This window comes from Callionymus lyra, chromosome 6 (assembly GCF_982586985.1).
Source record: "Callionymus lyra chromosome 6, fCalLyr1.hap1.1, whole genome shotgun sequence".
NCBI classification, from domain to species: Eukaryota; Metazoa; Chordata; class Actinopteri; order Syngnathiformes; family Callionymidae; genus Callionymus; species Callionymus lyra.
Genome location: NC_141823.1, coordinates 1,079,695 through 1,094,506, shown reverse-complemented (window position 1 = coordinate 1,094,506; position 14,812 = coordinate 1,079,695). Strand labels below are relative to the sequence as shown.

The 14,812-nt window shown below is 48.0% G+C and overlaps 1 protein-coding gene across 1 annotated transcript; it reads right to left on the bottom strand.

Moving 5' to 3' along the window:
* Positions 1-3,111: 3,111 nt before the first annotated feature.
* Positions 3,112-12,919, bottom strand: ap3s2 (adaptor related protein complex 3 subunit sigma 2). The gene is made up of 6 exons (XM_087793098.1): positions 12,739-12,919; positions 10,123-10,214; positions 6,730-6,841; positions 6,497-6,568; positions 6,310-6,417; positions 3,112-3,559 (listed from the first exon to the last, which is right to left on the bottom strand). Exons 1-6 carry the CDS (start codon positions 12,805-12,807, stop codon positions 3,434-3,436), a joined length of 579 nt encoding a protein of 192 aa, XP_087649224.1. The 5' UTR covers positions 12,808-12,919; the 3' UTR covers positions 3,112-3,433.
* Positions 12,920-14,812: the final 1,893 nt, after the last annotated feature.

Sequence of the window (14,812 nt, the reverse complement as noted above, 5' to 3'; positions counted from 1 at the left end):
ATCAAAACTGTTGAATCCAACTTGTAAATTCAGAAAAAACGGTGTCCTTGGACAAATGAAGATCTCCTGAGTCTGAAGAGACTTTGTCGAAAGACTGAGCGTCTCAGGAAGTCACTAAACTTGAGGTGCATAGACTTCACCTCAGGGATCTGTTGACTTCTTACAATGAGATGGTAGAAACTGCTAGATCTGATTACATCAGAAAACTGGTAGCAGCAAATAGGAAAAACCCCAAAGTGTTGTTTGACACGATTAATTCTCTCGTGTCTCCTGCTCCTCAAATCATGTCTTCTGTGAAGCTGACAGCAATGATTGTTGAGGTTTTTACTGACAAAATTAAATTGATCAAAGAGAAAATCTCTCTTTTGTTTGGAACCCCTACTGTCTCTGAGCCCCTCTCCTCCTCTTGGTCCTCCTTCACTGCTGTATCTTTGGGTGATATTTCATCACTAGTGAACAAGATGAAACCCTCCTCTTGCTCAGATGACGTCTTTCCTTGTAGTCTTTTCATCAAAGTATTTGATGTAATTGGAACCCGGGTTACCAATCAGTACTTGAGTGACTTATGTCAGTCTGTCAAACTTAGAAACCTGGTGTTGACAAATGTCTCTTGTTCAACACTGAACAAAACGGAGACAAACTGTTAAAGTGAGAAAATAAACTTAAATGATGTCACAACATTATAATGTGTTTGTGTCGTTTACACTATTGTGTTTATTTTGTGTCTTAACAAGGATGTGTCTCGACTGCAGTTCATACTCTGAGCCGCTCTAGTAGAAGAACTCACATTTCTCCTTCAAACTCTTCTCTAGTTTCTTTCAGGATCATTTTAAAATTCTGGTTCTTACTTTCAGATCTATTCATGGTCAGACCTTCATGATCTGATCCAGACTTACAACCCAGCTCGGGCTCTGAGGTCTGTGGATCAGAATCTACTTATGGTTCCTGAACTTCAGGACCAGAGGAGAGAAATCCTTCCAGACTGTTGCTCCTAAGCTTTGGAACCATCTCTGTGTTTGATGATCTACTGACTCCTTCAAGAAACATCTATGTTTGATGATCTACTGACTCCTTCAAGAAACATGTGTGTTTGATGATCTACTGACTCCTTCAAGAAACATGTGTGTTTGATGATCTACTGACTCCTTCAAGAAACATGTGTGTTTGATGATCTACTGACTCCTTCAAGAAACATGTGTGTTTGATGATCTACTGACTCCTTCAAGAAACATCTGTGTTTGATGATCTACTGACTCCTTCAAGAAACATCTGTGTTTGATGATCTACTGACTCCTTCAAGAAACATCTGTGTTTGATGATCTACTGACTCCTTCAAGAAACATCTGTGTTTGATGATCTACTGACTCCTTCAAGAAACATCTGTGTTTGATGATCTACTGACTCCTTCAAGAAACATCTGTGTTTGATGATCTACTGACTCCTTCAAGAAACATCTGTGTTTGATGATCTACTGACTCCTTCAAGAAACATCTGTGTTTGATGATCTACTGACTCCTTCAAGAAACATCTGTGTTTGATGATCTACTGACTCCTTCAAGAAACATCTGTGTTTGATGATCTACTGACTCCTTCAAGAAACATCTGTGTTTGATGATCTACTGACTCCTTCAAGAAACATCTGTGTTTGATGATCTACTGACTCCTTCAAGAAACATGTGTGTTTGATGATCTACTGACTCCTTTAAGAAACATCTGTGTTTGATGATCTACTGACTCCTTCAAGAAACATCTGTGTTTGATGATCTACTGACTCCTTCAAGAAACATCTGTGTTTGATGATCTACTGACTCCTTCAAGAAACATGTGTGTTTGATGATCTACTGACTCCTTCAAGAAACATGTGTGTTTGATGATCTACTGACTCCTTCAAGAAACATCTGTGTTTGATGATCTACTGACTCCTTCAAGAAACATGTGTGTTTGATGATCTACTGACTCCTTCAAGAAACATCTGTGTTTGATGATCTACTGACTCCTTCAAGAAACATGTGTGTTTGATGATCTACTGACTCCTTCAAGAAACATGTGTGTTTGATGATCTACTGACTCCTTCAAGAAACATCTGTGTTTGATGATCTACTGACTCCTTCAAGAAACATCTGTGTTTGATGATCTACTGACTCCTTCAAGAAACATGTGTGTTTGATGATCTACTGACTCCTTCAAGAAACATGTGTGTTTGATGATCTACTGACTCCTTCAAGAAATATCTGTGTTTGATGATCTACTGACTCCTTTAAGAAACATCTGTGTTTGATGATCTACTGATTCCTTCAAGAAACATCTGTGTTTGATGATCTACTGACTCCTTCAAGAAACATCTGTGTTTGATGATCTACTGATTCCTTCAAGAAACATCTGTGTTTGATGATCTACTGACTCCTTCAAGAAACATGTGTGTTTGATGATCTACTGACTCCTTCAAGAAACATCTGTGTTTGATGATCTACTGACTCCTTCAAGAAACATCTGTGATGTGTGACTCTATTGTATCATCAGTGTGTGTGTGTGTGTTGTTGTGATGTGTGACTCTATTGTATCATCAGTGTGTGTGTGTGTGTTGTTGTGATGTGTGACTCTATTGTATCATCAGTGTGTGTGTTGTTCTGATGTGTGACTCTATTGTATCATCAGTGTGTGTGTGTGTGTTGTTGTGATGTGTGACTCTATTGTATCATCAGTGTGTGTTTGTACAAAACTCTTTTCATTGAAATATCAACATTAGAAAATGATCTTAAGCTCCGCCCACTGAAAACACTGTTGTTCTGGAGATTAAATCTTGTTGACCATAACCACACAAACTCTGCTGTGATTGGTCAAACATGGAGGTTTGTCACCGCGTGTCATCAATGGTCTCCACCTACAAGGGACTCATTGTATAAACAAAGCGTGATTCCAGCTGGAGGAGGAATGAAGCCATTATTACGTCATAATGGACTCTCGTAACCTCTTGTTCGTCCAGATTTCCGAGCAACTTTATAAAGTAATAAAACATGAGAAGTTACTGCGTCTTGAAGAACATTCACTACATGACACCAGATCACAGTTGACCTTTAACCTTCTTCTGAACCACAGACGCAGACGATCATGTGACGAGACGTGACACGTTTATTGACCTGATGGATGACAAGGTCGTGACCTTCACACAAACACACCATTTCAATATTTACACATGTTGAACTTCGTTGCTCACGACGACGAACCTTCAGGTGTTTGAGTGACACCTGCACGAGCCACACACACCTGGACACGCAGCAGGTCCAACACCAGAGACTCTGCAGGACCTGCTGCTGTGCAAATGTTCTCAGTGAGGGGGGTCTCCTGGGGTCTCCTGGGGTCTCCTGGGGTCCAGGTGCTGGCAGGAATGAGGAGGAGTCTGTGGGTCAGGGCGGGGTCAGCGGGGTCAGCGGGGTCAGAACGGGGAGAGGCTCGGCACTTTGATGTTGATGTCTCCGATGTTGATGTTGCGAGGAATCTCTGGGAGGTTCATGTTCTTGACGGCAGAGACGGCTCGAGCAGGAGCAGCAGAGAGACCTCCCTGAGGAACATCTGGATTAATCATGGTCAAGGTTCTTCTGTCACAGAACTGTGTGTGTGTGTGTGTGCGTGTGTGTGCGTGTGTGTGCGTGCGAGTGCGTGTGTGTGCGTGCGAGTGCGTGTGCGTGTGCGTGTGCGTGTGCGTGTGCGTGTGCGTGCGCGTGCGCGTGAGTGAGTGTGCGTGCGTGCGTGCGTGCGTGCGTGCGTGCGTGCGTGCGTGCGTGCGTGCGTGCGTGCGTGCGTGCGTGCGTGCGTGCGTGCGTGCGTGCGTGCGTGCGTGCGTGCGTGCGTGCGTGCGTGCGTGCGTGTGTGTGTGTATGCGTGTGTGAGTGTGAGTGTGAGTGTGAGTGTGTGTGCGTGTGCGTGTGCGTGTGCGAGTGTGAGTGTGAGTGTGAGTGTGAGTGTGCGAGTGCGTGTGTGTGTGTGTGTGAGTGTGAGTGTGTGTGCGTGTGCGTGTGCGTGTGCGAGTGCGAGTGCGTGTGTGTGCATGTGAGTGTGAGTGTGCAAGTGCGTGTGTGTGCATGTGAGTGTGTGTGCGAGTGTGCGCGTGCGTGCGTGTGAGTGTGCGAGTGCGTGTGCGTGCGTGTGTGAGTGTGCGAGTGCGTGTGCGTGCGTGTGTGAGTGTGCGAGTGTGCGTGTGAGTGTGCGAGTGCGTGCGTGTGTGAGTGTGCGAGTGTGCGTGTGAGTGCGAGTGTGCGTGTGAGTGTGAGTGTGAGTGTGCGTGTGTGAGTGAGTGCGTGTGTGAGTGAGTGCGTGTGAGTGCGAGTGTGCGAGTGTGAGTGTGAGTGTGTGTGCATGTGAGTGTGAGTGTGAGTGTGTGAGTGTGAGTGTGAGTGTGAGTGTGAGTGTGCGAGTGCGTGTGTGTGCATGTGAGTGTGAGTGTGCGTGTGTGTGTGAGTGTGCGAGTGCGTGTGTGTGCATGTGAGTGTGAGTGTGTGAGTGTGAGTGTGAGTGTGAGTGTGAGTGTGCGTGTGCGTGTGCGAGTGCGTGTGTGTGCATGTGAGTGTGCATGTGAGTGTGAGTGTGCGTGTGCGTGTGTGTGCATGTGAGTGTGCATGTGAGTGTGATTGTGAGTGTGAGTGTGAGTGTGTGTGTGTGTGTGTGAGTGTGCCAGTGCGTGTGTGTGCATGTGAGTGTGAGTGTGAGTGTGCGTGTGTGTGCATGTGAGTGTGCATGTGAGTGTGCGTGTGTGAGTGTGCGTGTGTGTGTGAGTGTGAGTGTGCGTGTGTGTGCATGTGAGTGTGCATGTGAGTGTGAGTGTGCGTGTGTGAGTGTGCGTGTGTGTGTGAGTGTGCGAGTGCGTGTGTGTGCATGTGAGTGTGCATGTGAGTGTGAGTGTGCATGTGAGTGTGAGTGTGAGTGTGCGAGTGCGTGTGTGTGCATGTGAGTGTGCATGTGAGTGTGTGCATGTGAGTGTGCATGTGAGTGTGAGTGTGCGTGTGTGAGTGTGAGTGTGCGTGTGCGTGTGCGTGTGCGTGTGCGTGCGCGTGCGCGTGAGTGAGTGTGCATGTGAGTGTGAGTGTGCGTGTGCGTGTGTGTGCATGTGAGTGTGCATGTGAGTGTGTGCATGTGAGTGTGCATGTGAGTGTGAGTGTGAGTGTGCGTGTGTGAGTGTGAGTGTGAGTGTGCGTGTGCGTGTGCGTGTGCGTGTGCGTGTGCGTGTGCGTGTGCGTGTGCGTGTGCGTGTGCGTGTGTGCGTGTGCGTGCGCGTGAGTGAGTGTGCGTGTGAGTGTGAGTGCGCGTGTGAGAGTGTGCGTGTGAGAGTGCGTGTGCGTGTGCGTGTGCGTGTGCGTGTGCGTGTGCGTGCATGTGAGTGTGAGTGTGAGAGTGTGCGTGTGCGTGTGCGTGTGTGTGAGTGTGCATGCGAGTGTGAGTGTGAGTGTGAGTGTGCGTGTGCGTGTGCGTGTGCGTGTGCGTGTGCGTGTGCGTGTGCGTGTGCGTGTGTGTGAGTGTGAGTGTGCGTGTGCGTCTGTGTGCATGTGAGTGTGAGTGTGAGTGTGTGTGTGAGTGTGTGTGTGAGTGTGAGTGTGCGTGTGAGTGTGCGTGTGTGTGAGTGTGCATGTGAGTGTGCGTGTGCGTGTGTGTGAGTGTGCATGTGAGTGTGAGTGTGCGTGCGCGTGAGTGTGAGCGTGTGTGTGAGTGTGCATGTGAGTGTGAGTGTGCGTGTGCGTGTGCGTGCGCGTGAGTGTGAGCGTGCGCGTGCGCGTGCGTGTGTGTGTGAGTGTGTGTGTGAGTGTGAGTGTGAGTGTGAGTGTGAGTGTGCGTGTGAGTGTGCGTGTGTGTGAGTGTGCATGTGAGTGTGAGTGTGCGTGTGCGTGTGTGTGAGTGTGCATGTGAGTGTGAGTGTGCGTGCGCGTGAGTGTGAGCGTGTGTGTGAGTGTGCATGTGAGTGTGAGTGTGCGTGTGCGTGTGCGTGTGCGTGCGCGTGAGTGTGAGCGTGCGCGTGCGTGTGCGTGTGCGTGTGCGTGTGCGTGTGCGTGTGCGTGTGCGTGAGCGTGAGCGTGCGCGTGAGCGTGAGTGTGAGTGTGAGTGTGCGTGTGCGTGTGCGTGTGCGTGTGCGTGTGCGTGCGCGAGCGCGAGCGCGAGCGCGAGCGTGAGCGTGAGCGTGAGCGTGCGCGTGCGCGTGCGCGTGCGCGTGCGTGTGCGTGTGCGTGAGTGTGCGTGAGTGTGAGTGTGAGTGTGCGTGTGCGTGTGCGTGCGTCGAGTCATGATTAGAAGCAGATCATGGGTTCGACCGAAGACTCCACTGACCTCTGACTTCTCCATGCGGTTCTGAACCTCCACCTGAGCCACGATCTCGTTCATGTTGGTCTCCAGCACCATCCCACCCATCACCACCTCCTGCAGGATGTAGTGGACCTGAAGACCAGGGAGATGTTCTCGTGTGAGGAGCAACAATCATCACAACATCTGATGTGTGTGTGTGCAGTGGTTCAACCTTGTCCATGTGGAAGATCAGGTCCAGCTCACACACGTTCTCGAAACACTTGTCCAACGTCTCCACGAACACCTGAGAAGAACATGAACGAGTGAACATGAACGAGTGAACTCACAGGACTCGAGCACCAACTGCCTGTTAACAGAATCTTTCACGTGGACATCACTGAGGTCGTGTCTTCCTCAGGGACATGAACGTGATCTGCTGGTGGACAGAAGATGACGAGGACTGACCTGGATGAGGTCCAGAATTCCCAGCTCGCTCTCGGACGAGTCCACGCAGAAGACAAAGTAGAGCGTGGCGTAGTGTCGGTAGATCAGCTTGTAGTCTGAGCCGCCAATCAAACTAGAAGAACAAGAAGATGAAGGTCAGACACCAGCAGGTGATGTTCTCCATCATAGAAGAACAAGAACATGAAGGTCAGACACCAACAGGTGATGTTCTCCATCATAGAAGAACAAGAACATGAAGGTCAGACACCAGCAGGTGATGTTCTCCATCATAGAAGAACACGAACATGAAGGTCAGACACCAGCAGGTGATGTTCTCCATCATAGAAGAACAAGAACATGAAGGTCAGACACCAACAGGTGATGTTCTCCATCATAGAAGAACAAGAACATGAAGGTCAGACACCAGCAGGTGATGTTCTCCATCATAGAAGAACAAGAACATGAAGGTCAGACACCAGCAGGTGATGTTCTCCATCATAGAAGAACAAGAACATGAAGGTCAGACACCAGCAGGTGATGTTCTCCATCATAGAGGAACACGAACATGAAGGTCAGACACCAGCAGGTGATGTTCTCCATCATAGAAGAACAAGAACATGAAGGTCAAGACACCAGCAGGTGATGTTCTCCATCATAGAAGAACAAGAACATGAAGGTCAGACACCAACAGGTGATGTTCTCCATCATAGAAGAACAAGAACATGAAGGTCAGACACCAGCAGGTGATGTTCTCCATCATAGAAGAACAAGAACATGAAGGTCAGACACCAGCAGGTGATGTTCTCCATCATAGAAGAACAAGAACATGAAGGTCAGACACCAGCAGGTGATGTTCTCCATCATAGATGAACAAGAACATGAAGGTCAGACACCAGCAGGTGATGTTCTCCATCATAGATGAACAAGAACATGAAGGTCAGACACCAGCAGGTGATGTTCTCCATCATAGAAGAACAAGAACATGAAGGTCAGACACCAGCAGGTGATGTTCTCCATCATAGATGAACAAGAACATGAAGGTCAGACACCAGCAGGTGATGTTCTCCATCATAGAAGAACAAGAACATGAAGGTCAGACACCAGCAGGTGATGTTCTCCATCATAGAAGAACAAGAACATGAAGGTCAGACACCAACAGGTGATGTTCTCCATCATAGAAGAACAAGAACATGAAGGTCAGACACCAGCAGGTGATGTTCTCCATCATAGAAGAACAAGAACATGAAGGTCAGACACCAGCAGGTGATGTTCTCCATCATAGAAGAACAAGAACATGAAGGTCAGACACCAGCAGGTGATGTTCTCCATCATAGAAGAACAAGAACATGAAGGTCAGACACCAACAGGTGATGTTCTCCATCATAGAAGAACAAGAACATGAAGGTCAGACACCAGCAGGTGATGTTCTCTATCATAGAAGAACACGAACATGAAGGTCAGACACCAACAGGTGATGTTCTCCATCATAGAAGAACAAGAACATGAAGGTCAGACACCAGCAGGTGATGTTCTCTATCATAGAGGAACACGAACATGAAGGTCAGACACCAACAGGTGATGTTCTCCATCATAGAAGAACAAGAACATGAAGGTCAGACACCAGCAGGTGATGTTCTCTATCATAGAAGAACACGAACATGAAGGTCAGACACCAACAGGTGATGTTCTCCATCATAGAAGAACAAGAACATGAAGGTCAGACACCAGCAGGTGATGTTCTCTATCATAGAGGAACACGAACATGAAGGTCAGACACCAACAGGTGATGTTCTCCATCATAGAAGAACAAGAACATGAAGGTCAGACACCAGCAGGTGATGTTCTCCATCATAGAGGAACAAGAACATGAAGGTCAGACACCAGCAGGTGATGTTCTCCATCATAGAGGAACACGAACATGAAGGTCAGACACCAGCAGGTGATGTTCTCCATCATAGAAGAACAAGAACATGAAGGTCAAGACACCAGCAGGTGATGTTCTCCATCATAGAAGAACAAGAACATGAAGGTCAGACACCAACAGGTGATGTTCTCCATCATAGAAGAACAAGAACATGAAGGTCAGACACCAGCAGGTGATGTTCTCCATCATAGAAGAACAAGAACATGAAGGTCAGACACCAGCAGGTGATGTTCTCCATCATAGAAGAACAAGAACATGAAGGTCAGACACCAGCAGGTGATGTTCTCCATCATAGATGAACAAGAACATGAAGGTCAGACACCAGCAGGTGATGTTCTCCATCATAGATGAACAAGAACATGAAGGTCAGACACCAGCAGGTGATGTTCTCCATCATAGAAGAACAAGAACATGAAGGTCAGACACCAGCAGGTGATGTTCTCCATCATAGAAGAACAAGAACATGAAGGTCAGACACCAGCAGGTGATGTTCTCCATCATAGATGAACAAGAACATGAAGGTCAGACACCAGCAGGTGATGTTCTCCATCATAGAAGAACAAGAACATGAAGGTCAGACACCAGCAGGTGATGTTCTCCATCATAGATGAACAAGAACATGAAGGTCAGACACCAGCAGGTGATGTTCTCCATCATAGAAGAACAAGAACATGAAGGTCAGACACCAGCAGGTGATGTTCTCCATCATAGAGGAACAAGAACATGAAGGTCAGACACCAGCAGGTGATGTTCTCCATCATAGAGGAACACGAACATGAAGGTCAGACACCAGCAGGTGATGTTCTCCATCATAGAAGAACAAGAACATGAAGGTCAAGACACCAGCAGGTGATGTTCTCCATCATAGAAGAACAAGAACATGAAGGTCAGACACCAGCAGGTGATGTTCTCCATCATAGAAGAACAAGAACATGAAGGTCAGACACCAACAGGTGATGTTCTCCATCATAGATGAACAAGAACATGAAGGTCAGACACCAGCAGGTGATGTTCTCCATCATAGATGAACAAGAACATGAAGGTCAGACACCAGCAGGTGATGTTCTCCATCATAGATGAACAAGAACATGAAGGTCAGACACCAGCAGGTGATGTTCTCCATCATAGAAGAACAAGAACATGAAGGTCAGACACCAGCCGGTGATGTTCTCCATCATAGAAGAACAAGAACATGAAGGTCAGACACCAACAGGTGATGTTCTCCATCATAGAAGAACAAGAACATGAAGGTCAGACACCAACAGGTGATGTTCTCCATCATAGAAGAACAAGAACATGAAGGTCAGACACCAACAGGTGATGTTCTCCATCATAGAAGACATGAAGACACTTCAATGATGGATGTCACGAACAAGCACATACACACTTTAACACACTGGTTCTGATCATCTCAGTCAACAAGTGGATCAACACAAACAACACAACAAACATCAAGTATATAATTCAATGGTTTAAAGTCGTCGACTCACCTTCCTCCTTCCAGGAAGTTGCAGACGTTGTCGTCTCTTTTAGAAACCAAGTGAAAAGTCTCCCTGATGATCTGCTGCTGCATGTCCTCCGCCTGTGACGACACAACAGTCAACACAAACATCTGCACAACAGTCAACACAAACATCTGCACAACAGTCAACACAACCGTCAGCACAAACGTCAGCACAACAGTCAAAACAACCGTCAGCACAACAGTCAAAACAACAGTCAGCACAACAGTCAAAACAACAGTCAGCACAACAGTCAGCACAACAGTCAAAACAACAGTCAGCACAACAGTCAGCACAACAGTCAAAACAACCATCAGCACAACAGTCAGCACAACAGTCAAAACAACAGTCAGCACAACAGTCAAAACAACAGTCAGCACAACAGTCAAAACAACAGTCAGCACAACAGTCAGCACAACAGTCAAAACAACCGTCAGCACAACAGTCAGCACAACAGTCAAAACAACCGTCAGCACAACAGTCAAAACAACAGTCAGCACAACAGTCAAAACAACCGTCAGCACAACAGTCAAAACAACCGTCAGCACAACAGTCAGCACAACAGTCAACACAACCGTCAGCACAACAGTCAATACAACAGTCAGCACAACAGTCAGCACAACAGTCAATACAACAGTCAGCACAACAGTCAAAACAACAGTCAGCACAACAGTCAACACAACAGTCAGCACAACAGTCAGCACAACAGTCAAAACAACCGTCAGCACAACAGTCAGCACAACAGTCAAAACAACCGTCAGCACAACAGTCAAAACAACAGTCAGCACAACAGTCAAAACAACCGTCAGCACAACAGTCAAAACAACCGTCAGCACAACAGTCAGCACAACAGTCAACACAACCGTCAGCACAACAGTCAATACAACAGTCAGCACAACAGTCAGCACAACAGTCAACACAACCGTCAGCACAACAGTCAATACAACAGTCAGCACAACAGTCAGCACAACAGTCAAAACAACAGTCAGCACAACCGTCAACACAACCGTCAGCACAACAGTCAATACAACAGTCAGCACAACAGTCAGCACAACAGTCAAAACAACCGTCAGCACAACAGTCAAAACAACAGTCAGCACAACAGTCAACACAACCGTCAGCACAACAGTCAACACAACCGTCAGCACACAAGTCAGCACACAAGTCAGTGAGCACAAAAGTCAACCAGCACAACAGTCAACACAACCGTCAACACAACCGTCAGCACAACAGTCAACACAACCGTAGTACAACCGTCAACACAACCATCAGCACAACAGTCAACACAACCGTCAGCACAACAGTCAACACAACCGTCAGCACACAAGTCAGTGAGCACAAAAGTCAACCAGCACAACAGTCAACACAACCGTCAGCACAACAGTCAGCACAACAGTCAACACAACAGTCAGCACAACCGTCAGCACAACCGTCAGCACAACCGTCAGCACAACAGTCAGCACAACAGTCAGCACAACAGTCAACACAACCGTCAGCACAACCGTCAACACAACCTTCAGCACAACAGTCAACACAACCGTCAGTACAACAGTCAACACAACCGTCAGCACAACAGTCAACACAACTGTCAGCACAACAGTCAACACAACCGTCAGCACAACAGTCAACACAACCGTCAGTACAACAGTCAGCACAACCGTCAGCACAACAGTCAACACAACCGTCAGCACAACAGTCAACACAACCGTCAGCACAACAGTCAGCACAACCGTCAGCACAACAGTCAACACAACCGTCAGCACAACAGTCAACACAACCGTCAGTACAACCGTCAGCACAACCGTCAGCACAACAGTCAACACAACCGTCAGTACAACCGTCAGCACAACCGTCAGCACAACAGTCAGCACAACCCTCAGCACAACAGTCAACACAACCGTCAGCACAACAGTCAACACAACCGTCAGTACAACCGTCAGCACAACCGTCAGCACAACCGTCAGCACAACAGTTGCAGGAGAGAGGTGTGCGAGGACCTCGTGAGGAGGTGCAGTGTGTTGAGTTGTGCGTCTGGTGCTTCATTCACGTTCATTCAAGTGTGTGTTGATGTATATTTATTTTAAAATGTACACAACAAAGTCCACATGAACACTGTGTGTGTTGAATGTGAAGTGTGTGAGTCACTTGTCACCACTGATGTGTGTATCAAACAGTCATAGAGCAGTAATAACAACTATTGTGGTGACGTCATCTTTCCGCGTGGCTGCATCAATATAAACCACTAGGTGGCGTTCATTCCTGAAAACACTCTTTAATAGTAAAAACATCATGAAGTTCAATTTAATGATAAACTATTGTTTATGGTTTAAAAACAACAAACACTTCCCCACCGTGACGTCACGGTGCGTGCATCCGTGTCAGTGTTGATCACGAACACACAACAACAACAACAACAACACAATATATCACAATAATCCAGTGACGAGGGTTCGATAATAAAGAGTTTAAACGATGAATAAACGTGTCTGTTAATAATGTTCATATCTTGACTCGTCGACGCTCACAGGAAATACTCAGTAAATACTCAGTAAATACCCACTAAATACTCAGTAAATACCCACTAAATACTCAGTAAATACTCACAAAATACTGGTAGAAGCGGATCAGCCGCGGCTTCCCGTGGTTGTTGAAGATCAGGATCGCTTTGATCATCTTCAGTTCGTGGATTAAACAACAAAAACCGAGGAAAAGACAGAAAAGTAACGAGACTCTATGTTGACATTAGCTTCAGTGCTAACGTCAGCTGACTGATCCGCTAACCAGCTACATCCGGTTGTGTCGCAGGAGTCCGTGATCCCCCGGAAACAAAGAACGAGACGTTAGTTCCTGTCAAGGTCTGTGTTTAATAAACGAAACCTTCTTCATTATGACGTCATTTCACGTCAGATCAACGTAAACAAAGTTCTAGTTGTCACGTGGGATGAAAAAGACACAACTTTATTGTTTGTTTTTAGTGACGACACAATTATTTCATGCATGAGGTTGATGTTTCTCAACCACCGGTTCGGGGACCAGCACCGGATCGTGAGGGATTTGTTAGCGGGTCGCACAAAAAAGACAAAAGATTACAACGTGTGTTTAATTGATTATTATCGTCTGAAATGTGTTTTGATTCAAAGAAAAGTGTTATTTCTCTGTAGTGACATTAGTCTGTGACTCTGGACGCGTCACATGATCGTTCCAGTCAAATCTAGTCCAAAATAAACCTGAACTAGTCAAACTATCTGCTTTAAAACTAACATACTCGGTTAAAAACATTTCCATTCGACAGCAAAAGCATTTTTGATGACGAGTTCATCTCAACGTTGACCCTTGACCTGCGCGCACGTCATCGTCCGTCACCTGAAACAAGCCACTTCCTGTTGTGACGTCATGTGACCCGGAGCATGTGATCGGTCGACGTGTGTTATTGTTGTTCTGGAAAACAAACAGACGCTCATTAGCATGTGTGGTCAACAGGGTTGTTTCCGCATGAGTGCGGCGCCAGAACCGTCTGGGCCGGCGGGTCGTGGTAGGTGGGCTCGCCGGGCCGGACCGCTCATGCAGACCCTCACGGCGACTTGACAAACGCGAGCGGACAAGCAGGACATTCCCGGCACAAGTGGGTCATGTTGGTACAGTGAGCACTTGTTGGGTGGCCCGTCATACTTTAGTGCTTCTCTCCGGGCCGATGGTCGGACCCGGTCCGGTGCCAGCGATGAGGTCAGCGCCGGGGGGGGGGGGGGGGGAGGGGGGGCTGTAATTACAGAGACAATTCAACGTGTCAGAGGTTTTTGACGGTTTGGTGAACCATCGGAGCAACTCAAACCATCACCGGGTTCTGTGGCTCCTGCCAGAACCTCAACTGGACCCGTGTCCGCCTCGGAGCTAGAGTCGGGTCAGGGGGGTCAGCTCGTCAAGACATCGTAGTCCAGAACCTCAACTGGACCCGTGTCCGCCTCGGAGCTAGAGTCGGGTCAGGGGGGTCAGCTCGTCGAGACATCGTAGTCCAGAACCTCAACTGGACCCGTGTCCGCCTCGGAGCTAGAGTCGGGTCAGGGGGGTCAGCTCGTCAAGACATCGTAGTCCAGAACCTCAACTGGACCCGTGTCCGCCTCGGAGCTAGAGTCGGGTCAGGGGGGTCAGCTCGTCAAGACATCGTAGTCCAGAACCTCAACTGGACCCGTGTCCGCCTCGGAGCTAGAGTCGGGTCAGGGGGGTCAGCTCGTCAAGACATCGTAGTCCAGAACCTCAACTGGACCCGTGTCCGCCTCGGAGCTAGAGTCGGGTCAGGGGGGTCAGCTCGTCAAGACATCGTAGTCCAGAACCTCAACTGGACCCGTGTCCGCCTCGGAGCTAGAGTCGGGTCAGGGGGGTCAGCTCGTCAAGACATCGTAGTCCAGAACCTCAACTGGACCCGTGTCCGCCTCGGAGCTAGAGTCGGGTCAGGGGGGTCAGCTCGTCAAGACATCGTAGTCCAGAACCTCAACTGGACCCGTGTCCGCCTCGGAGCTAGAGTCGGGTCAGGGGGGTCAGCTCGTCGAGACATCGTAGTCCAGAACCTCAACTGGACCCGTGTCCGCCTCGGAGCTAGAGTCGGGTCAGGGGGGTCAGCTCGTCGAGACATCGTAGTCCAGAACCTCAACTGGACCCGTGTCCGCCTCGGAGCTAGAGTCGG

What these genes read in the sequence shown, in the direction of transcription:
- ap3s2 (XM_087793098.1), bottom strand. Translation starts at nt 12,807, where the DNA reads ATGATCAAAGCGATCCTGATCTTCAACAACCACGGGAAGCCGCGGCTG. An exon ending in TCCGCTTCTACCAGTATTTT is followed by an intron (nt 10,215 to 12,738) that starts GTGAGTATTTAC and finishes GTGTCGTCACAG; the next exon opens with GCGGAGGACATGCAGCAGCA. An exon ending in TGATCTTCCACATGGACAAG is followed by an intron (nt 6,418 to 6,496) that starts GTTGAACCACTG and finishes CCTGGTCTTCAG; the next exon opens with GTCCACTACATCCTGCAGGA.